This window comes from Leucoraja erinacea, chromosome 20 (genome assembly GCF_028641065.1).
Source record: "Leucoraja erinacea ecotype New England chromosome 20, Leri_hhj_1, whole genome shotgun sequence".
Classification (NCBI taxonomy): domain Eukaryota; kingdom Metazoa; phylum Chordata; class Chondrichthyes; order Rajiformes; family Rajidae; genus Leucoraja; species Leucoraja erinaceus.
In genome coordinates, this window is record NC_073396.1 from 8,804,414 (window position 1) to 8,828,768 (window position 24,355).

The 24,355-nt window shown below is 41.1% G+C and overlaps 2 protein-coding genes across 2 annotated transcripts; one reads left to right on the forward strand and one right to left on the reverse strand.

The window, feature by feature from the left end:
• The first annotated feature begins 5 nt into the window (after nucleotides 1–5).
• Nucleotides 6–2,948, forward strand: polr3k (polymerase (RNA) III (DNA directed) polypeptide K). Its single transcript, XM_055651183.1, has 3 exons — nucleotides 6–170; nucleotides 826–913; nucleotides 2,591–2,948. Exons 1-3 carry the CDS (start codon nucleotides 60–62, stop codon nucleotides 2,716–2,718), a joined length of 327 nt encoding a protein of 108 aa, XP_055507158.1. The 5' UTR covers nucleotides 6–59; the 3' UTR covers nucleotides 2,719–2,948.
• Nucleotides 2,949–4,199: 1,251 nt separating this feature from the next.
• Nucleotides 4,200–24,093, reverse strand: cdip1 (cell death-inducing p53 target 1). Its single transcript, XM_055651169.1, has 5 exons — nucleotides 23,891–24,093; nucleotides 16,360–16,450; nucleotides 14,521–14,688; nucleotides 8,481–8,763; nucleotides 4,200–7,473 (listed from the first exon to the last, which is right to left on the reverse strand). Exons 1-5 carry the CDS (start codon nucleotides 23,996–23,998, stop codon nucleotides 7,362–7,364), a joined length of 762 nt encoding a protein of 253 aa, XP_055507144.1. The 5' UTR covers nucleotides 23,999–24,093; the 3' UTR covers nucleotides 4,200–7,361.
• Between the last annotated feature and the right edge of the window lie 262 nt (nucleotides 24,094–24,355).

Genomic DNA, 24,355 nt, shown 5'->3' on the forward strand with positions numbered 1-24,355 from the left:
AGAGCGCAGGGCAGCGCCGGGCCCGGGGAGGGGGAGGGGGCGTTGAGGACGCGGGGCCGATGCTGCTCTTCTGTCCCACCTGTGGCAACGTCCTCATCGTGGAGGAAGGGCAGAAGTGTTACCGGTTCGCCTGCAACACCTGCCCCTATGTCCACAACATCACCCGGAAAGTGAGGGGGGAGTGTGGATGGAGGGGCAGTGGGAGGGAAGGGAGGAGGAGAGGAGGGGTGAAGTAATGGGAGGGAGAGTGTGGGAGGGGTGGACGGAAGGAAGGGGATGAAGGATAGAGGTAGATGGTAGATGGGAGGGTGAATGGGTGGGGAGTAGAGTGATGGAGGGTGTGTGCTGAAGGGGTTGGAGGGTAGGACTTGGGGTGGAAGGAAGGGGAGGATGATGGATAGAGAGGTGGTAGAGAGGAGAGAAGGATGGATGGGGTGGAGAAAGGGGAGGTGGAGGAGGGTGAATGGGGAGAGGAGGACGCATGAAGGGAGTGATGAAAGAGTGAGGGGAGGAGCATGGAGGGAGTGAGGGAGAGGAGGATGGGGTTGTGGAGGAAGGGTTAAGAGGGAGGGAGGACAGAGAGGGGTAAAGGAACTCGGAATGGTAGAGGCAAGGGAAGAAATTAAGGAGACTAGCCATTGTCAGAATGATTAAAACTAGCCTGATGACTTGCCCATCCTTGGATTAAATGTAGAAGGGTTTATAAACATTTTGTTGGAAAATGCTGCATGAAACAGAATTGCTGAATTGCGTTTAAGACATGTTTCCTCTTCACTTCTTCAAATGTCCATGTGGAATAGCATATATTTCTCTTTTGCGTTTAAGATAACCAACAGAAAATATCCTAAGCTGAAAGAAGTTGATGATGTGTTAGGTGGTGCTGCAGCTTGGGAAAATGTGGACTCTACAGCAGGTATGGCATGTACTAACAAAATTATATCCAAAATTAAGCATTATGATGGTACTGTAGGTTGGACTGTTCTGAAATGATATGGTTGTTGTGGATGTCTCGAGTTGTAGTAATTTACAATGATACTTATGCAAATCCAAACGTTTTAGAATGTGACTTTTTTTTTTTAATTTAGGAATATAAACAAAGTATGTGATTGTTAAGATTGTTTATAAAATCTAACCACGTCTACTAATACTTAACCCACTGCTACGTGATAGTCTTGACGATGATGTGGGTCACTGTAGCTAAGTTGGGAACACAGTGGAGCGGCTCAATGTCAGATTTAGTAAAGCCTCTGACTCGCAGCTCGTCCTGAGTTTCTTCCTGACCACCGGTGCTGAATATGTCTGGTGTCCTTTCTCATGGATGAGCGAGAGAGAGTCAAGAGTGGTTTATTGTCATAGGTCCCGAAATTGAATAATGAAATAATGAAACCCATAACAAAACAAGTACAGGTACATATATATAAAAAAAAGAACAAACAAACAAATAATAGTGCAAAGATGAAAATAATGTCCCAAGTCTGTCGTTCGAATCTTATTTGGAGATTGTGTTGTTTAATGACCTGATGGTTGTAGGGAAGATGGTTATAGGACATGTGTAGGAAGGAACTGTGGATGCTGGTTTAAACCGAAGATAGACACAAAAAGCTGGAGTATCTCAGTGGGTCAGACAGCATTTCTGGAGAGAAGGGATTGGTGACATAAAGGAATATTCCTTTTCTCCAGAGATGCCATCTGACCCGTTGAGTAACTCCAACTTTTTGTGTCTGTCTATGGTTATATGATATGTAGGTTAATTGGCCAATGTGAGTTGGCACTGGTGTGCAAGTGAGGGGCAGATATTGAGAGAGCCGTCAGGAATCTGGACAGAAAACATTGGATTTCTACAGGATCAGTGTAAATGGGTGCTTGATGGTGTGGTGGACTCAGTGAACCAAATAATATGTTTCTGTACTGTATGACCCTATTCACCACATATGAATTCCCGTTCAAGCACTGAATGATCTTTGTTGTGTTTTATACAATGGTGGGTATCTTGGGTCTGAAACTGCGGGCCTGTACGAAGTTGAGGACAAATAAAAATAACGAGGTTGAAGTTGTGGACAAGTTTCATGAATCAGGTGACCTTTGTCCTAAGGCCTCAAAGATAAGGTGGCTGCTGAGATTGTGGATTGATTAGTTGCTTTGATCGAAAGTGGGATAATATAGAACTAGTGTGAGCAGGTGATTGATGTCAGTGGGCCAATTAGCTTTGCCATTACATTGATAGAATTCTGTTAACAAAATAGGTTTAGACAGGTAAAAGTAACAAAGCTGTACTAATTAGGACTTTCATTATAGAATCATGTAGATAGTCATAGTCATGCGGCATGGAAACAGGCCCTTTGGTCCAATTTGCCCTCGCCGACCCACATACCCCATCTACACTAGTCCCATCTGCGTGCATTTGGCCCATATCCCTCTAAACCAACCTATCCATGGACCTGTCCAAATGTTTTTTAAACATTTATTTTAAACTTAACGTTTAGTTGACAAATGTTTTTGCTGCCGACTCTTAACAAAAGTAATTAATTTTGTACTACTCAAAAGTAGACTTGGTTTCTTTAAGATTAATTCTCTCTCTTCTTTTATGCAGAAACCTGTCCCAAATGTGAACATCCTCGGGCATATTTTATGCAAATACAAACCCGATCTGCTGATGAACCCATGACCACATTTTACAAGTGTTGTAAACTAGTATGCGGACATCGGTGGAGAGATTAAAACCCCAGCATAGGAAATTTAGGCCACAAATTGAAAGAACACGTTCTGAATTATTGATATGATGGAGAGAAAAACATTTTTTTTGCAATAGTTAAGCTACCAGCTAATGTTTATTCAAACTCATTTAAATTGCTGTTCAGTCCATTTTAATCCACGTATTTAGTGTTTTAGAATGTTTGTTGTTTTGTTTGACGCTTTAATGTACAATAAATGTATTTTCCTTGACTAATTTAATTTTGATGGATAATTTGTGAATTACACTTGGCAGACTTGACTTTTATGCTGCATACTTGGTACTAAACATTGGGGTTCTGAATAAAATTGAGCTCATTCAGAATTCATGCACAGTCATAATACTGTTGCAGAAGAGGAGCTCCCAACATCTGCTGCACAGCCGTGCTGGAGCGGACCTGGCTGGTAGATGCTGCGGGCAAGTTCAATCGCAGCATCCAAAGTGACCGCCGGGAACAAGGACGGACCGGACAAGTGGCCAACGAGATCAAAGACCCATCGGCCACTGTGAATGAAGACCCAACGGCCACATGCGGGGGAAGCTCGGAGCCCCGAAGACCGGAGAGCCGAAGAGGGAGCTGCTGGCGGCGACGTTTGAGAGGAGTGGGCTGGTAGGAGAGGTACCGGAGTTTTATCGCCAGTGTCTTCAGGGTCAGAGGGAGCGGGAGGGGGAGAAAGGTGGGAAAATGACCTCGGCGTCCACCCTGCCAAGGTTGTGTTTCCATCTCATTTTTCCAAACTAAAATCACACAAGCCCAATCTAATCAAACATATCATCCTAGGCTTCAAACTGGTGAAGAGTTCTCTAAACTGGTTGCATAAAATAATCTTCCTTAAATGAGGCCAGATCTCCAACAGTTCCCTGGTGTGGTCTTGCTAATGTCTTCTACTAGCATAGCAACACGTCCATCCTTTATTATGCACCATCCTCTGCAATAAAGGCAAACATACAAATTTGCCTTTCCAATTATTTCCTGCAATTGAATGCTGTTTTCCATGTACAATATGTTCTTGGCTCTTTTGCTTAATCTAATGAAATTTCAATTGTTCCCAGAGGCTGATCTCCCACAGCCACCATTTCTTCATGCCCAAGTTCATTCTCCAAAACTAAACTTGGCTCCACTGTTGTTCAGCTTGCTATGTACAAATTATGTCCCCATCATAATAAATCTTCACTTTCTTATGCTACCTTCCTAACCAAGGCTTTTGTCTTGCAGTTTATTCAGTTGCATACATAGTTGCTCCGTCACCCTGTGTTTTGGGTCTATGGTACTCCACTGACAAATCGATTTTCACATCTTTTCTGAACCTCAGTTCAACCTACATGGTCTCATTTGATGTTTTGCTCATTTGATAATCTTCCTGTAGGACAATTTTAGACCCCACAACAATATAAAAATGATTGGGGGAAAAAGTGCACATTATTTTTTTTAATTGCATTGTTTTGAATAAGGAATTAAATCAAAGTAATACTATTGGCATTTATTAGCTTCCAAGATGTATACACTTTGTACACGCGAATACATGGATATGAATAATTTGTACACAGCGTTACAGAAAACTTACTTAGGACATTGCAAAGTGTCTTCTAACAAAAAGGTGCATCATTTAAGAAGCATTATATATTAAAATATTTCAGAACATTACATTTGAAACCGACAGGCAAATACTATTCATTTCAAAAAAGACCATGAATGCAAGTAAATTATGCACATTGCACAGATATGCAAACTAAAGATTGGCATTTTACAGAAAATACAGACATTTTATCCATCATTTTCATAGTTTATCATAGTCATACAGCATGGAAACAGCCCATCGGCCCCAACTTATCCACACTGGCCAACATGTCCCATCTGCACTAGCCTCACCTGCCCGAGTTTGGTCCATATCCCTCCAAATCCGTCCTATCCATGTGTCTATCTTTCCTTAAACGTTGGGATAATCCCTGCCTCTAAGGATATACCTTAAATATGCAAGTAATCAAATCAATCAAGACTAATTGACAGTGGAATTTTCATACTTTTCTGACACAGAAGCCTTCAAAAAGCCGTGGATGTAGACAAGGTATTTAAAACAAGTAACTAGTTTTAAATAGGCCCATTTAAAAAAAAATCCAATATTTTACAATTATTCAGTGAACCTAATTGTGAAATTGACTTAAATTGTCTAATCAGCAATTGAAAATATTGCATCAGATATTAATCTTTTATTTATGCGTCCAACATAGCTGGATCTGCTCCATTAAAATTTAGTATACATATGTATGGTCTACATCATTCTATTGATGAACAGCATTAAAATCTACAAATCCACCAGATCGTAATTTTGAAAATGGAAATAATTTCCTAGTTTAAATCAAAATTTTCATTTTACAGAAATTGTTTTCTGCACTCACAATATAACTTGAAATTCAAAGTATTATAAAATGTGATTTCCGTGCAAATTGTAGAAACAAGGAACTGCAGATTGCTTATTTTAAAGACACTGGAATAACTTCATCTTCCCAGTTCCACCCATTTCTCTCTTCCGCGGAGCATATCTTCCTAGCCCCATTCCTTTTCACCTTCCACAAGGACCTCTTCCTCACAACACCTTGATTTACTCCTCCCTTCCCAACCAAACCCCTTCCCAGGTATCTTCCCGTTTACCTAAAATTGGAGAATTCAATGCTCATACAGTTGGGTTGCAAGCTACCCAAGTGCTGTTCCTCCAGTTAGTAAGAGGCCTCACCCTGGCAATGGAGGAGGCCTTTCTCCCCCACAACGCCCCTTTATATTCACCCCCTCCCCGACTCCCACCTGTTTCTCCCCTCCCATAGGTTCATAATTTGCAATTCATCAACGCCATCTGCTTTTATCTTTGGCCTGTGTTCCAACCAACTGCCTACCAAAAGCCACCTATTAGCTGCCACATTTTGTCCTGCCTCTCCCCTCTTCTCGCTTTCTTCCCCCCACCATAATTAGTCTGAAGGTCCCAATGTGAAACATCTCCTATCCTCGTTCTTCAGAGATGCTGCCTGAGCTGCTGAGTTACTCCAGCCCTTTGTGTCCATATGCATGCAAGTAACCTGCTGATATCCTTCCAATGATTCCCAATTAATGACAGTAAGAAACTACTTCTGAACTTAAATCTAGGCAAGTTTGATCCACCCATGATTGTGTGCCGGTATCGGAAAAGCTCAGTTTAAAGCAAAATTGTTGAAATATTAATATTTCAAAGTACTGAAATGTTTCCCAATAAGCAATAATTTCCACCTCATCAACCCAATTGTTGAGTTGGTTAAATGCATTAAGCTACAACATGATAGGCAGAAAAAGGTCAGCCACATGCACACCCCTTCTGCACTCTGAAAAATAAGTGTATTTTCTATTAATTTTGTATTCCAGTAATATATTTTCAGAGGAGTATTTGTTATAATTCCCCAAGTTCATAATGCAAATTGTACAGTAGAAACACTAAAGCAAAGTGCAAGTTTATATGTGCAGCAGAATCTTAGCAAAGGCAATACTTGCAAGCTGCACAGTTATTTTACCACATTTATATTCTGAATATATCCAATATTTCTGCACTGTACAATATTTCAAAACACTACTATAAAGAACATTTCAGGACACCCTGACAGTTATCATTAACAGACAATATTCCTCAAACTGGGGGGAAAAAAAAAACCTTGTTTGGATCCACAAAATCTAAGCTACATGTTTGGACTTAAAGCTTACAGGTGATGTTATTTTTAAAAAAATATCCTCTGTTAAAGTTCCATTAAAATGATTTAGACTGACACGAGTTCACTATAATCATGATAACACATTTGTCATGGCTCAGAACCTTTAATGTTTTGTTTTAAACTAAATTAGAAAGGCAGCAATAAAATGTGCCAAGTTCATATTTTAGCAGATTAAAACCTTCATCTCTTCAAAATACTGTTTCTAACATCAACATTCATTTTAACCTTAGTTCCTTTCCGGCAACTAACAGCTGTTCAGAAATTCAGTCTCAGACCTGTATCGGGATGGATTTTTGAACCAAGAAAAAAACATACCAATTGCAAGTATTGAATGACAAGAATGCATGTCATATTATAAAACACACCCATGCATGTGCTCCCATTAAGCAGTAACACGTGCCAGACGCCAAAACTATTTTCCCTGGGGTTTAAAGAATGCACTCGAATTCCTGTATTTTCTATAGAGCACATTAATAGATTTATATTAAACTACATATTAAATATAAACATCACAAACATATTGCTGCACCAGGCAATATTTTGGGACGGAAGGCTGACTTTTGATACCCTAAACTAATTATTTATCCTTCATTTTCACACTACTCGGCACAATAATCCACATCAATATGCAACTGACATGATTCCACACTGAATATAGTTTTCAAAAAGGTATTAGCCATAAGTTTGTTTCACTAGCAATTTCACTACTTTAAGTGGAATTAAATATTATGTTTTGGATTTTCAGTTGGGAGATCTAAACTTCATTGTTAATACATTAATAGTTCAATTTATATATTCTGCAGATAAGGCATTCACAGTTTGTTAAACAGCACGAGACAATGCTGCATCACTATGTGTGTAAATTGAAACAAAAAAGTTAACATCATTGTAAGGGTCGATGTTAACACACACGCTTGTATGTATATATGTAGGCTTTACAGTTTGGACAAGTATGCATTACATCCTTCAGGTCATCTATCAAGCATGGGATTAAGCAGCAGCCCAAATCGCACCTGGAGCAAAAGAAAATAAGTTTTGTAGAAGTTTACCATGACCATATATCAGTTGCAACACATCAAATGGCAAAGAACTTTGCGGGTGAAATGGAAAATCAAATATTTATTTTTTGCTCCCGCAAGAATGGAATAACTAATGATTAAGTGGTAAAACGTGCTGTGGAGAGTTTCAATCAAAGTAATATTTATCAGCAATTAATCGTAGTGTCTCACAGCGCAGGAAAGCATTGTTTCTGCGTTATTGCTTTCAAACGAGAAATTGTCCCAATACTGGAGTTATACAAGTTACAGGAAGAAACTTTGCAGCTCCAGGAGCAAATAGTAAAATTGATCCAGAGACTATTACTGACTGGGTGGAATGAGTGAACAAAGAGGAATTGGATTATATCAATTTCCTAACTGCAGGATTCCCTCATTCCTACATGGAAGAGTTATTTTAATATGGTAATAAAATAGATCAGACAGACAAGACAGCCATTCCTTTTCTCCCGAGAGGTTGACAGGAGGGCATCTGAAAATAACAGTTTGCTTTTACAATCACAAACAAACAATCCTTCCATTGACTAATTACACTTCACGCTGGCTCAGTAACGCCACCAGCATAATGCCACCAGTCTCATCCCGGTCACTCCCTCTTCTCCCCTCTCCCACCAGGCAAGAGTACAGAAGTGTGAAAACGCCCATCTCCAGATTCATGAACAATTTCTTCCTAGCTGTTATCGGGGAACGGAATCACCCCATCAAAAGCTAGAGAGCAGTCTTGAGCTACTATCTACCTCACTGGAGACAATTGGACTATCTTTAATTGGCCTTTACCTTGCACTAAATGTTATTCCCTTTATCATGTATCTGTACTCGATTGTAATTATGTACAGTCTTTTCACTGACTGGTTAGCAAGCACCAAAAGCTTTTTCTCTGTACTTCGGTACATGTGACAATAAACTAAACTTAAATGAGAACACTTATAAATAAGAATTGAATACAGTCAATGAGAGTTACTTACCCCATAAAACAGCAGAAGAGACAGAATAAAGTATTGAGCAAGCCTAGTTCATAAGTGATCTTGGTTGTGATGGCCTGCTGGCAATGAGGGCACACAGTCTGCACAGGTGCAGCTTGAAACATCTCCCCCTGCAGTACGGTCACTGTTGTTGCTGCACCAGGGGGAACTATAACAGTTGCTGTTTGTCCACTGAGAGGGGGATAGTGCCCAGGAGGGGGCGCATAGGGACCTGGGGGTACAAAGTGACCCGGAGGTGGGAAATGCCCTGCAGCTGGGTAGTAACCTGTTAAAAGGGAAAATAAGACAAAATGTATTAATAGACAATAGGTGCAGTAGGCCATTCGGCCCTTCGAGCCAGCACCTCCATTCAATGTGATCATGGCTGATCATCCCCAATCAGTACTCCGTTCCTGCCTTCTCCACATATCCCCTGACTCCGCTACCTTTAAGAGCCCTATCTAGCTCTCTTGAAAGTATCCAGAGAACCGGCCTCCACCCCCTCTGAGCCAGAGAATTCCACAGACTCACAACTCTCTGTGTGAAATGTGTTTCCTCGTCTCCGTTCTAAATGGCTTACCACTAATTCTTAAACTGTGGCCCTAGTTCTAGACTCCCCCAACATCGGGAACATGTTTCCTGCCTCTACTGTGTCCAAACCCTTAATAATCTTATATGTTTCAATAAGATCCCGTCTCATCCTTCTAAACTCCAGCGTATACAAGCCCAGCCGCTGCATTCTCTCAGCATATGACAGTCCCACCATCCCGGGAATTAACCTTGTGAACCTACGTTGCGCTCCCTCAATAGCAAGAACGTCCATCCTCAAATTAGGGGACCAAAACTGCACACAATACTTCAGGTAATAGTATGAAGAAATCAATAGCTTTGTCTTTTAAACTTTTTAGTTCAGAGATACTGCATGGAAACAGGCCCTTCGGCCCACCAAGTCCAAGCTGACAATCGATCACCCATTCACACTAGTTCCACGTTATCCCATTTTCTCCTCCATTCCCTACACGACAGGGGGCAATTTACAAAGGCTAATTAACCTACAAACACACACGTCTTTGAGCTGTGGGAAGAAACCAGAGCACCTGGAGGAAACAGGAAGAACGTGCAAACTCCACACAGACAGCATCCCCAGTCATGGTTGAACCAGGTGCTGTGAGGCATTTGTTCCATCAGCTGTGCCCCTGTGCCACCCAAATAATGGTTGAGGCAATTAAAATTGTATGGAAAAAACACAAATAATCCTGCATTACATAAGATGCTGCATCCACAAGGTTTAGCCACTTATGGGGTACTTGCAGTGTTGGAAGAGTCATGGACATTGTAAACCCTGGAGTGTTATGTAATGTTCTGGTCACATTACATGCTATAGCAGGAGGATGGGGTAGTGCAGAGGTGTTGTAGTTGTCCCAGAGCTACAGCAACCCAGGTTCAATCCTGACCTCTAATGCTATGTGCTTGGGGTGGAAGATTGCAACCTTCACGTGGTCTGCCCTGTTTCGACTAATGCAATCAACTCGACGTGCACAAACGGAAGATCAAATAGAACAAGTTGTCCGACAACTTTAAGCTGTGCACGCCACACAAAAGAAGAAGAAGATGATATGTGCTAATGTGGCACATTCTTCAGGTGCTCCCATTTCCTTTCCCATCCCAAAGATGAGCTGGTTCATAGATTAAATAGGTCCCCCACAATGGACTACTGGCAGAATGAGGGGAGTTTTAATGGATGAGAGAGTGAATAGGTTACAACGAAGTAAAAGAGGAGGAATTTAGAGAGGTGGCAGAGGCTTGGCCCGATGCCCCCTTCATATGTTGTAAGGAAATATAACGGTAGGGTGCATGGATTTACAAGGATTTTACTGGAATTGAATATCAGCTTGGAGAAAAGAGTTCTAAGCCGTGGTGATTTCTTTCCAAATTTTTTTAAGTTGCTTGGAAGAATGGTCACATTTCCTTCTGAGAGATTAAGAACCTGTAATTGCTGGCAGTTTTGGACAGGGTTCAGACTGACAAACTAACTCCCCTTCTCCCCTCCCCCCCCCCTGCACAATCTTTGTGCATCCCCAATCCTGGACTTTCCACTCGTCACTTTAATTTCATGTATCTTGTTGTGTTTTATGACTGTTTGCAGACCAATTTCCCTCCTGGGATAAATAAAGTTATATTGGATCGTATCGTTGTGAAGCCAAGCTATTTACATGCTATATTAAGGGGACCAAATGCGTTATGTTAAGAAGTTTGCAGATGATGCAAAACTTGGTGGGATTACGAGTAAAGGGCCTGTTCCACTTGGTGATTTTTTTTCGGCGACTGACGGCATCATTGACTGATGTATCAGGTCACCGAAAAAGTTGCGGCGTGACAACGTATTGACGCACAGTGTTTCCTCAAGTGTCACAACTTTTTTTTTGTCGCCGCTGGATTTTGAAATGTTCAAAATCTTTTGACGACCCTGATATCCAGCAGTCACCGAAAAAAATCGCCATGTGGGACTGGCCCTTAAAGGGGCTCCGAGGTCGATAAACAGGTTAAGTGGAATGGGCAAGAACATGGCAGGTGAAAATAAAGTGAGATCACTAGGTGTGTATAGCAGAAAAGTGACTGAGTGATTGGGAACAAAGAGTCATCAGAATGGCTCCTGGGATGGTGTTTGCCATGGAATAGTTGGGCGGCACAGTGACGCAGTGATACGAGTTGCTGCCTTACAGTGCAGGTTCGATACTGACAACGGGTGTTGGCTGGACGTTCTCCCCGTGACCGTGTGGGCTTCCTCCCGCACTCCAAAGACGTACAGGTTGTAGGTTGATTGGCTTCGGTAAAATTGTAAATTGTCCCTAGTGTGTAGGATCGTGTTAGTGAATGGGGTGATCGTTGGTCAGCGCGGACTCGGTGGGCCGAAGGGCCTGTTTCTGCAATCTATTTCAAAGGCTAAAGTAAAGTATAAAGTGTTCAGAATAATGAGATGATCTAATTGAAACCTCCTGAATTCTCTTGGGATCAGCAGATTGGATGCAGAAAGAATGCTTTCCTTGGCTAGATTCTTGAACGCGAAGAGTCTCACAAATAATGGGAGAGGCAATATACGATTAAGATGATGGGAGAAGAATGGCTTCAAGCAGAGAAACATGGAATTCACTGTCTTTTAAGAGCTATTAAAAGCAGATTCGTTGATTTCCCTACTATGTAGAAATGTTAAGTTCTTTGGGTATATAGGGCAAGAAAAGTAAACCATGGTAGATCAGCCATGATCTTGGATGGTTGTGTGGTGTTGAGGGAAGCTTTGATAGGCTAGGCTTGTTTCTGCTGGAGTTTATAAAAGTGTGGGGCGAGTCTGATGAAACATAGATCCTGACGGGTCTTTACAGACTAGATGCTGAAGGGATGTTTTTCTCTTGTGGGATTATCTAGACTGAGTCATTCTTTAAAAATAAAGGATCATGCATTTAAGACATACAAAGTAAAAAAAATACCCAGGAAAAGAGAGTTTCAGGGACTTTCAATGCACAGCGCAGTGGAATGCAAGTCTTCAAATATCTTGACGGGATTGGTAGATAGATTTTTGATAAGGGGGTGATAGATTACCAAGGGTCAACGAGAATGCAGAGCTGAATTTCCAATCATTGAGTCATAAAGTGTGGAATCAGGCCCTTCAACCCATCTTGCCAACACCAACCAACATGTCCCATCTGCACTAGCCCCATCTGCCTGCATTTGGCCCGTATTCCTCTAAACCTGTCGTATCCATGCACGGGTCTAATTGCTGCTTAAACTTTGTGATAGTCCCTGCCTCGACTACATTCTCCGGCAGCTCGTTCCACACTTTACATGAAAAAGTTCTCTCAGATTCCTACAAAATCTTTCCCCCTTCACCTTAAACCCATGGCATCTGGTTCTCGATTCCCACCCTCTGGGCAAGAGACACTGCGCGTCCAGCTTATCTATACCGCTCATGATTTTTAACACCTCTACAAGATCACCCCTCATCCTCCTTGCACTCCATGGAGTATAGTCCCAGCCTGTCTCAACCTCTGCCTATAACGCAGATCAGCTGTGATTTGGCTGAGCAAGCTGAAGGGCCAAGTGATCTGTGCCTAAATCTTATTTTTGTGCTATGATGGAAGAGGCTGAAGGACCACACAGATTACACCTGCTCCCAATCTGCACGTTCTTAACAACAGATAACACATCAGCTCTGGTTCTGTTGCCGCACCAACCACAAAATTTGACCTATTTCCAGATTTATGTTTATTTGAAACTTAGTTCAGTGAAATAACATAAAAGGAAGATTACTTGGCAACATGGTAGATGACTGAATTATCATAAAGGTCAGATGTATACATCAAGAAGATGAAGATTCTCAATAGTAATTACACAATATTTTTTCACCCCGTTACTCTCAATGTTCATCATTAAGCCTGGAGATTTACTCAAAATAGTTTGTGATGAGGTGTTACAGTTTTGCAGACTGACTGAAAAAGATTAGTCATAAAATAAATAAATTTGATACAAGATACTTCCAATCTCCAAATGTTTCTCAGACAACAAACTACTTCCTGAAAGATAACCCGAAAAGATCTATACCATTGATTATATTTGATAATAAACAATACGTGCAGGAGTAGGCCATTCGAGCCAGCACCGCCATTCAATGTGATCATGGCTGATCATCCACAATCAGTACCCCGTTCGTGCCTTCTCCCCATATCCCCTGACTCTGCTATTTTTAAGAGCCCTATCTAGCTCTCTCTTGAAAGTATCCAGAGAACTGGCCTCCACCGCCCTCTGAGGCAGAGAATTCCACAGACTCACAACTCTCTGTGTGAAAAAGTGTTTCCTCATCTCCTAAATGGCTTATCTCTTATTCTTAAACTGTGGCCCCTGGTTCTGGACTCCCCCAACATCGGGAACATGTTTCCTGCCTCTAGCATGTCAATACTCTTAATAATCTTATTAACTCACTCTTAATAATTTAAGAGGGAGTTAGATGTGGCCCTTGTGGCTAAAGGGGTCAGGGGGTATGGAGATAAGGCAGGCACAGGATACTGTTGGATGATCAGCCATGATCATATTGAATGGCGGTGCAGGCTTGAAGGGCCGAATGGCCTACTCCTGCACCTAATTTCTATGTTTCTATATGTTTCAATAAGATCCCCTCTCATCCTAAATTCCAGAGTATACAAGCCCAGCTGCTCCATTCTATCAACATATGACAGTCCCGCCATCCTGGGAATTAACCTTGTGAACCTACGCTGCATTCCCTCAATAGCAAGAATGTCCTTCCTCAAATTTGGAGACCAAAACTGCTTTATTTGGGATGAAATTGTAGAATGTGTAATGTGTTGTCTAATGGTGTGGATAAATAATATGGGGAAAAATAACCTCAAATGTGGGAAGGAAACCATAAGTGGTACAACTAGATTTCTCCTCAAAAGGGCTGGTCTCTGATTTACCATTCTTTGATTGCACACAACAAAATTCAAGTGAAATTTACTAATGTTTCTCCGTCATGAAATAATCTACCCATTACTACATTTTATGACAGCACAAAACTAAGTTTAGATTTTACCGTACTTGTTCAAAGTGTGAATTCTACAATGTCATCCCAATTTTTGGAGTCCAGTTCCATTCCTAGCATCAGAGCAGAGATCCCAGTGCTTGCAAGAAGTACAATTGATCCTATTAATGAAGCCTTTGCTCCCTTCGTCTATGTCAAAAGACATGCACTGGACATTGTACCAGATCATTTTATGTTATCCATTCAGGGGCAAAAAGAAAAAGGGCATTAAAATAAAAATTGCTGGAAGTTACTTGTTTATTAATATTTTTTAATCTATTAATCTGCTAATGGAAAATCAAATAAAGCAGCCATTTCCTAAACATTCTAACAAAACTATGGCAGAGCAAACTCATTCCTAGCATACATCAATTGATCTTCACCTCACCACAGAATGTTTAATTATGGTGGAAATCACTTACAAAAAAATTCAGTGCTGTTAATAAATTCCATAATCGCATCAACGATAGTTACCATGTGGTGGCATTGGCATACCACCTTCTGCAGGTGTATGAAGTGGTATAAATCCTGGTTGTGGCGTTAGCTCATACGGAGGTGGTCCAACCTCTGGTGGGATAAAATATCCTTGAGGTTGAATGGTGGTAGGAGGAGCAGTAGGAGGCAACATATACCCTGCAGAAACTAAACAAATCTGCATTGTAAATTACTGTAATGTAAAAATCAACAAATTGTCAATCACAAATTCTTTATCTAATGTCCAAATCTCTTACAGTATTTACTGTAAGACAGTTCATTTTGAAGCCATCAATAAAATACTACCTATATTATTTTAGGGCAGATCTTATATCTTTGTGTTGCTCCAATTTGCCATACTCTGAGAACGATTTCTGTTCAACATATGGATAAGCAGTTGGAATAAACACTGATGCAAGTGAATCTCTTCGTGAGCCCTGCCTGAAATGTTGTCTTTATCTTTGGTATAGGAAGAAGTGACCCGACCCGAAACATCACCTATTCATTTTCTCCAGAGTTGCTGCCTGACCCACCAAGTTATTTTGCATCTATATTCAACCTGAAATACTATTGCACATATTCAAACTCAGGATCTGCCTTTCCACCCAGAACAAGGTATTAAAGAGATAAATGGAACAATATATTTACTTATTTACAATAAAATAAAGATTGGTTGTTTAATCTATAATAAAATAAAGATACATCAAAATGGTAAAATACAGATTAGGAAACCAGTATAAAATGTTCAGAACAGTTACATCCATTTGAAAATAAACTTTCACTTCTAACTTCAACTTCTGCAATGATCACTTTCAGTTCCTTTAGGCTGTGGGCCGAGCATCAAAAATGTGTCTAGAAATATGATTTTGTGACCCAAGTCACCAAACTACATGAAATTTTCACATATTGTGTAAAAATTTTTATATAAATCACCCCTGAAACTCGATATGAAGAAGACTTGCACATTTTAATTAAATTAGAGAAAAACCGGAAAAATGTCGGGAATTTTTTAGTCCAATCAAAGCACTTTTAACATTGAGTTGTCTGCCAGTTGGCCAATCACGCGCTTTGTTTCAGGCTAGCACACAAAATGGCTGAGGGGGCTTCACAGATGCCTGTTTTACTGGAGATTCCGATTTGTTGTTCTGTGGAATAAATGTCGTGGAAACTTGCAGCGGGTTAATTGTATTTAGTGGGAAAAGCATTAAAAAGGCTGAAGAAAGTGCTGCGGTGGATTAAAGTGCAAGAAAGCCTTCAAAGTCCCTGCTGATGTGCTGGAACACAAAGAAGGCCCCCATGAATCAACTCTAACTGAAAGGTAAGACTAAAGTCTGAATTTTTGAAAATCTATCTGTATGGACTTTAATTAATTTAATTGCACCCTTTTATAATGTGAATAATAACATTTATTCCACATATTTATTCACATTATAAAAGGGTGCAATTAAATTAATTAAAGTCCATACAGATAAATTTTCATAAATTCAGACTTTAGTCTTACCTTTCAGTTACAATATGTACAATATAGTTACATATTTTACAATATGTAAAAATTTCATGTAGTTTGGTGACTTGGGTCACAAAACTGCATAATAAAGCTCCTCGACCCACAGCAAGATATTTAATTATATTGTTTTTTGTATGCCAGTAGAAGAGTCTAATTTCATTACACTGTTAGTCAGGATACATTTTTTTTTTAAGAAGAGACCCAACCGGAAACGTCAGATCCATTTTCTCCAGAGATGCTGCCTGACCCGCTGAGTTACTCCAGCATTTTGTCCACATATTTGATATAAAGCAGCACCTGCAGTTCCTTTACATTACATATTGGATTTGTACCTGTTTGTGCAGATTGTCCTCCCTTCTCTTCAAGCAGTGGAGCAGAAGGCCCCCCTGGGTATGGAGGAGGTGGTTCTTCTGACATTGTCCCCTGCAGATGATTAAAATCAAAATCAGAACTCCAAAATCATGCAACTTCAAATGGAAGTTCAGTCAATACCCAAGAGGCCCTTCAAAACAAAGTATATGTTGGTCCCTGGAAGAGACAATGCTGTCATTCCCATTACACTAACACTATCTACACACTAGAGACAATGTACAATTTTACCAAGCCAATTTGTACAATTTTACCAAGCTAATTAACATACAAACCTGTACGTCTTTGGGATGTGGGAGGAAACCTGATCACCTGATGCAGTCACAGGGAGAATGTACAAACTCCGTACAGACAGCACATGCAGTCAGGATCGAACCTGGGTCTCTGACGCTGTGAAGCAGCAACTCTACCGCCGTGCCGCCCCAGTTCTGCAAATTAGATACTCAATTACCTATTCCATCCCCATTTTTTAAAACCTCAAATACTTGTCTCCACGCCCTATGTGACAGTAAGTCTAAACCACAACTATCTGCGTTTAAAAATAAATTCCCACATCCCTTTTAAATACAACATCTGGCCCCAGCTATTGACCCATCTGCTAACAGGAACATCTCCCTCTACACATCCAGTCTAAACATTTCCTGATCTAATACACTATTAAACACCTCTCTCTGCATTCCTTGCTCTAAAGGAGAATAATCCCAGTTTGTGCAATCTAACTTGTTAGTAAAATCTGTTGGATGTCCTACAGTTCCTCCCAATTGGTAAGAGTCAAAGGCTTTAGTGAGGTCAAGGACAGCCATGTGCTGACGCTGATAAACCTTCCTGCATTTTCCTGTACTTGCTGCACAAGAAAACTTGCCCAATGTGCATTGGGGTAGACAGAGTCCATACTATGAATCTGGCAGCAACTCTTCAGGTAGTGGGAGGTGGTAGGACTCCAGCACTTTCTTGAAGTTGGTCCTGTTTACACACCTAAAGTTCCCTTGTAATTCATGTCTCGGAAGAGGACTGGATTCCCCCACAAATGTATCTCTGACTACACTGTTAGAAGGATGTGATGGACTGAAATGCAGACTCAGTTAATGCACTTTGTGAAAAGATAAAGGGTATTAGATAGCATGGAAAAGAATTATGGCAAGGAGTGACTTCAACTATGAAAAGTTATAATGGAAAGACCGGGTTTGATATCTGTGCAATGAAAGGAGGATATTTGATAGGTGCACAAGATTATGAATATTTGTTTTCTAAACTAACTAAAAGTTAAGCCCATTGGAAGACCATTCAAGGACCAACACATAGATTAAAAAAATTATGGAATGAAGAGGAGAAATTATTTTACATCGACTCCTGGAACTCACTTCTGATTCTATTTCAACTACCTTTTGCAATCAGGCCTTTCAAAAGGGGAATTGGATTAGTACTTGTGGGAAAACAATTCAAGTTGAGGGGGGGTGGGGGGAATAAAATACGACTGATAGAATTTCTCTTCTAGGAACCAACATTATCCTTTGTTGCTGTAACCTTTTTATCAGGCAACCATTTGTAATGCTCATGATAACATTTGAAACTAACATGTACATCTTAACACAAATTATTACATTTCCATCACACACATTTAATCTTTTAATGCCTTACAAAAATAAAGATTAGATACATTACTTTATCAGAGAACTACATGTGCATCAGCGGAGCTGCCAACTCTCACGCATTGAGTGTGAGACTCACGCATTTCGCCAAATTCTCACGCTCTCACGTCAGATATGGGGCTTTATGCGTGAACCAGATTTATTGTCAGTCCGGAGTGGCTAGGAGCAAGGCCAAGTGTGCATCCAGAGTCAAGGTCTGGAATAGTACTAGGTGTGCAGTTAAAGCTAGGACAGTGGGAAGGTTCAGCACTGGGAACCTAAGCAGGTAAGCAGCTATGATCAGGGTAGAATAGGGGGCCAGGTGTAAGGCTGGACTCAGGGTCAGGAATGAGAGAAGGTATGCAACTGGAGTCAGGGTCAGGAGTAAGACCAGGTGTACCCAGGTCGGTCATCATGGGCCAAGTGCTTGATTATAATCAGATTTCTATACATGAATACACTAAGATCATTCATGTGCTGCACCTGTTGATCAGAGCCTGGCTCTACTGTGGAATGTAATTAGGAATGTAATTTAGCCTAACCTTATTCATAGCTAATCCAATTTAAAGCATAAATATTGAATTCAAGTGCAAGTTAAAAGACTCGCTCCAGTATGCACCAGATTACACAATTTCAAGCTGAAAAATGCAAAAGCTCCGTACCAATAGCTCCGTACCCCCCCCCCCCCCCCCCCCCCGGTTGCTAGGCTCCCTTGGGTTTGGTCTCTTGCAATTTCTCACTCCCAACTCTCACCCAATGTTGGCAGCCCTGCATCAGTTTAAGCTATTGTCTTTATTTTTTTTTAAACAAGGCATAGTGGTGATCTGGGAGCAATAAAAAAAATCAGAATCTGTGTTTATTTTTCATGAGAAACTGTGGAAATAATTGATAAAAATAAACTGCCTACATGTCATATGTGCTGCAAAGCAACATTCTCTGGGTTGTGTTTACTGAGAGTTATATAATATTGTTTAAAGAAATGTTTTTACATGCAGGTTTTATTCAATTTTACATTGAATAGAATTAACAATGAATTTCTCTCAAAGGGAAGATGTTTTATAGGTAGACAAATATGCTGGAGAAACTCAGCGGGTGAGGCAGCATCTATGGAGCGAAGGAAATAGGCAACGTTTCAGGTCAAAACCCTTCTTCAGACTGATGTGAAGGTGGAGGGTGTGGGAAAAAGAAAGGAAGAGCAGTGGGCTGAGGAGAAACATAGAAACATAGAAATTAGGTGCAGGAGTAGGCCATTCGGCCCTTCGAGCCTGCACCGCCATTCAATATGATCATGGCTGATCATCCAACTCAGTATCCCGTACCTGCCTTCTCTCCATACCCCCCTGATCCCCTTAGCCACAAGGGCCACATCTAACTCCCTCTTAAATATAGCCAATGAACTGGCCTCAACTACCCTCTGTGGCAGAGAGTTCCAGAGATTCACCACTCTCTGTGTGGGGGAAAAAAAAAAAAAAACTGAGAAGGGGAGGAAAAAGTAGGGACTACCTGAAATTAGAGAAGTCAATTTTCATACCACTGGAGTGCAAACTGACCAAGCGAAATATGAGGTGCTGCTCCTCCAATTTACAGTGATCCTCACTGGCCCTGGAGGAGGCCCAGGACAGAAAGGTCGGATTTGGAATGGGAGGGGGATTCATTCATACTTTATACTTCATGAATACTTCATTCATTCATCATCGTTGAAAACATTAGCAACGTAGTGGTGCTGGTTTCCAACGGGAATGGTGACGGACGCACCACACATCTGTCCTCCAGTTCTTGCAGACTTCCGCCACTGGAAGTATAGGATTTTGGTATGTGTGCTTTATCATCATTCCTTACAATGCAATGTACGACAGTAATCGCAACTTTTACCGAAGTTTAGATGGCCGTTGGCTCGCTAGAAGCTCATCCGCCCTTTGACAGGTCTTGTTTTTGGTCCTGCTGGGGGTTCACAGCCCCCTCCTTACCTGGCAAACCAGGTGGGGGAGACGGTTTGGTAGCCAACTATCCGACCATGGAGCACATATATACACAACCTGGCATTCATTTTCCTCAGCATAAGACTGCAAAATAAATCTTCATCTGGAGTCCATTTTAGAACCAAATTATATTTGGCTTGCATATTTGCTTCTCATGGCAGACTTTCAGCAACTGATCAGGCATAGAGAGAATAGCAGCTTTGTCCCAAATCTTACTTTGTTTGACTTGAGTTACCCAAGCAGGAAAGGAGGAAATGTACATCACACACGATGCCTTGGGAAAATTCTATCATCCACTTAAAGTTTTGAAATATGAAACAGGATTTACTAGGAACAGCAATATTTACCATCCATCCCTACTTGTCCTGGTACCAAATAGAGTCGAGCTACCTTGAATCAATGCATAAAACAAAGTGCTGGTGATACTCAGTCAAGACCCTTTTTCAGTTGCCCCACTACTCCAGACTGAAAGAGCCAGACAGACAGGAGGTCTGAAGTGTCCTGACCTGAAACGTCGTCTGTCCATTCCCTCTACAGATGCTGCTTAATGGCTGAGTTCCTCCAGTTCTTTCTTTTTTTGCTCAAGATTTCAACATCTGCAGTCTCTTTTGTCTTTGCCTTGAATCAATGCATTTCGTGTTACAAAGATATCTGAACTTGCCATATCTCTCTTTGGAAGGAGTTTCAGAATTTTGACCAGGTGAAAAGAGCCAAGCTGTCCAATTAATGGCTGCATTATTTCACCCTATTATAGATATTCCTCTTCTCCCACCTATTTCTGCCCATTCCCTTCTTCTCTGCTACTTAGACTAACTTGCTTTCACTTCTCAGTTCTGATGGTTGCTCTGAAAAATTTACTGTTTCTCTTTCGATTACTTTTCATTCATTGTCTTTATCTTACAGATTTCTATCATCTGCAGTTTGTGCTTTCATTTTCATTTTAGGTCCAAATTAAGCTTTCTTTACCAGCACTCAGCAGGCGAAGAGTTATGAAGGGACCAAAACATTGTAACCAAGAGCAAATATCATCATAGATAGACACAAAATGCTGAAGTAACTCAGAAGAACAGGCAGCATCTCTGGAATGATTCAGGAAAGTAATTCTAAAGAGTTTAAAAACAAGGTCACCATTTGAATGAGACCAGAGTGGTTTAGATAACCCAGACCCTGGATTACTTTTAATTATTGATTTTTAACTATGCCATCATCCTGCATTTTCCTTCTGATGGTGAGGGGCTGCTTTCTAGAACTGCATGAGAAGATGTAGTCCAGTCTTTTATCATCCTACACTAGTAATGACACGATAGGTGCACATCAATGGATACAAAGAATGCATTTTCCGGACCATGAAATAAAGCTGTTTGGAGTAATATGTTTTTCTTCGGTGATGAGGTCATACACAGAGGAACTGCCAAAGATGCCTGAGCAAGATGCCACAGTTCTGCAGAAATCACACACTATAAATACATCACACCACTGGTGCCAGCAGTGAATGAGCTACTTTCACAATGGTGTCACCTTTTATTGTTGTTACAACTACAGCCATGCTGACCAACAAAGATTATTCCACCATATTTCTTTCTGGTACCATGCAGGCAGCAGAGAGAATTCCCATAACCATGGGCAACCAATTCCATCCCCTGCCCATTTTTAAACTAACCTTATTCATTGATCATGAAGGTTTTGCTCTGGACAACAATGATTAGTTTAGTTTAAAGGCACAGCAGGGAAACAGGTTCTTCAACCCACCAGGTTCATGCTGACCATCGATCACCTGTTCACTCCAATTCTATGTTACCCCACTTTCTCATCCACTCCCTACACACTAGAGGCAACTTAGACACCAATTAACCTACAAACCTGCACGTCTTTGGGATGTGGGAGGAAACCGGAGCATCCAGAGGAAACCCACAAGTTACAGGGAAAATGTGCACTCCACACAGACAGTAACAGAGTCTCTAGTACTGTGAGACAGTAATTCTATCCACTGCATCACTGTGCCACCCAAATGTCACATTTAGCAATGTAACTAAAAACCATAAAGTATTAAAATAACTGAAAAGCCTTGTGTCTTGCTAACTCAAAGTGCAATACAAAAGGTTCTCAATTATATAGCATTTGTCAATCCACAGAATATCCCAAGGTACTTCACTGGCTGTAAAACTAATTGTTACAAGACAATTTTGTAAATTGTCATTTTTATAATGTGCAAATTACAGGGCTTTAACACAGTAAAACATCCCATTGCTGCCTAACCCTCTGAGTTACTCCAGCATTTTGTGTCTATCCCAAGGCACTTCACAGGACAACATGCCACATAAAGGAGAACATTGGCTTAATGGTAATACTTTTAGTAATATATATACTGAAGGATAAAGTAGAAGAATGATTCAGGAAGAGTTCCAGAGCCCAGCCAAGTCTACTCTGCCATTCAATCATGGCAGATCTATCTCTCCCTCCTAATCCCATCTTCTGTGTTCTCCACATAACCCTTGACACCCGTACTAATCAGGAGATTAAAATACAGTGAAGAAATATGTCATGGAATAATTTTAAAAGCAGGCTGTTCTTTTTCTAAGTTTCATCTCCACATTGCGAAAAGCTTCAATGTAGGTTCATAAGCCAAAGGCTGTTAGATGGATGAGGCATGATGCAATTGGGACAGTATCAGCAGTTTAGAATAAGCATGCTGATGAATGGTGCTGAAGAGGATAGCAGGGAGAACTGGGTATTCCAGATCAAAGAATGCAAAAGCAATATGTAGACCTCATATCTTCATAAATTATAGGAGCAGAATTAGGCCATTCGTCCCATCATGACTATTTCGCCATTCAATCGTAGCCGATCTATCTTTCCCTCTCAACCACATTCTGCTAATTTTTCCCCATAACCCTTACAAATTAGACCTCTGCTAAAAGCACCAACGTCCTACTTTTTCAATCCTACAATTTAAATACCTTATCAACCTAGATGTAGAATTGAAACTAAAGGCAACATTGTAATTTAAAAAGTTAATTGAAGATCTTCATGAAACTGTGAAAGTACCCGATATGTGCAGCATTTAAATCAACCACAACATCCACAAAATAATCATTTCACTTAGTGATTGTAACTCCGCATTTAAATGTCACATTTAGGATGTATTAGAACATCTGCAGCTATTAAATGGACTGTCAACTCATGTGTTAAATGAAGTGACGCCTGGAATTAGCTATATAAAATACAAAAAATATGATTTTCAAACATAGTGCAAATATACTGCAATTAATAACTGCTGCACACCAAAAAAAAACTCCTGGCTCTTCATTCTTGCATTCGCGTGGCACAACATCTCATAGCATTTGATATTTTAATTAAATATTCAAACTCCAGAATCTCAAGTACAGAGGTTGGCTTCTAATTGGAGACACCAGTGATTTCAGATACTGAAATCTTGAGCAAAAGAGCTGGAGGAGTTGCTGCCTGTCCCTCTGAGTTACTCCAGCATTTTGTGTCCATATTCGGTGTAAACCAGCAACCAGTCCCTTCACTACAGAATATAAAGAATGTATTGCCTAGTCGAGTCCCAGTCACTTGCAAGGCCCAGACACTTCAAAGGTCTTGTCATAAGGCAGAGGCGAGTGGTGTGATGGGAGGATGGGAGATGTAGTTCAACCAGTCGCGCTGCTGGCCGGGAAGTCACGGGGACCACGTGACCAGTGGGACTACAACTCCCACAATGCCCCGCCGGCAAAACAAACCCTGACATGGAGAAGATAACGCGACCGTTCTCCTCAGCATCAACGGTCGGCTAATCGCATCGCGGATTCGGTAAAACAAAAAGGAAGCAAGTTTCCCCCCCCCCGCCCGCTTATTTATAAACTGTCTTTCTATGTAAGGATACGGACCTCTCCGGGCGTCCACAGCCGCCGCCGCCGTCGTGTGAGTCGTCGTGGTGTGAGCGGAAGATTCTGTCGCCGCCGCTCCACCGCAGCCGCAGGGCAGCAGCCGCGCATGCGCCGCTGCCAGGAACCACTAACTCAGCAGAGTTAAGCCGTCAAATTCCCAGTCCCGTTACTTTAGCATAAACACTTCCCCCTCCAGCCCAGCAATTACGATCATAATCAAATGCCAACTGCTGACCTTTAGTTTGGGAGGGGAGGATGGGAGAGGAGAGGAGAGAGGAGGAGAGAGGAGGAGAGGAGGAGGAAGAATTGTAATTCTATCTGCCATTCTAAATCTTCATTTGGTCTTGTGTGGCTGGATTGCAAACAAGGTCAACATCCCACTTTGGGGGCATGACCATTGAATCCTCCCACTTTGCTGTGTTCAAGTTTAAGTGAGTTTATTGTCATGTGTCCCTCTATAGGACA

Coding starts and splice junctions, on each gene's coding strand:
- polr3k (XM_055651183.1), top strand. CDS start 60: ATGCTGCTCTTCTGTCCCACCTGTGGCAACGTCCTCATCGTGGAGGAA. Junction 171..825: donor TCCACAACATCACCCGGAAA/GTGAGGGGGGAG, acceptor TTTGCGTTTAAG/ATAACCAACAGAAAATATCC. Junction 914..2,590: donor AAATGTGGACTCTACAGCAG/GTATGGCATGTA, acceptor TCTTTTATGCAG/AAACCTGTCCCAAATGTGAA.
- cdip1 (XM_055651169.1), bottom strand. CDS start 23,998: ATGCGCGGCTGCTGCCCTGCGGCTGCGGTGGAGCGGCGGCGACAGAAT. Junction 8,764..14,520: donor TATGCCAATGCCACCACATG/GTAACTATCGTT, acceptor CCCTTTTAACAG/GTTACTACCCAGCTGCAGGG. Junction 7,474..8,480: donor CTCTTCTGCTGTTTTATGGG/GTAAGTAACTCT, acceptor CTTTTGCTCCAG/GTGCGATTTGGGCTGCTGCT.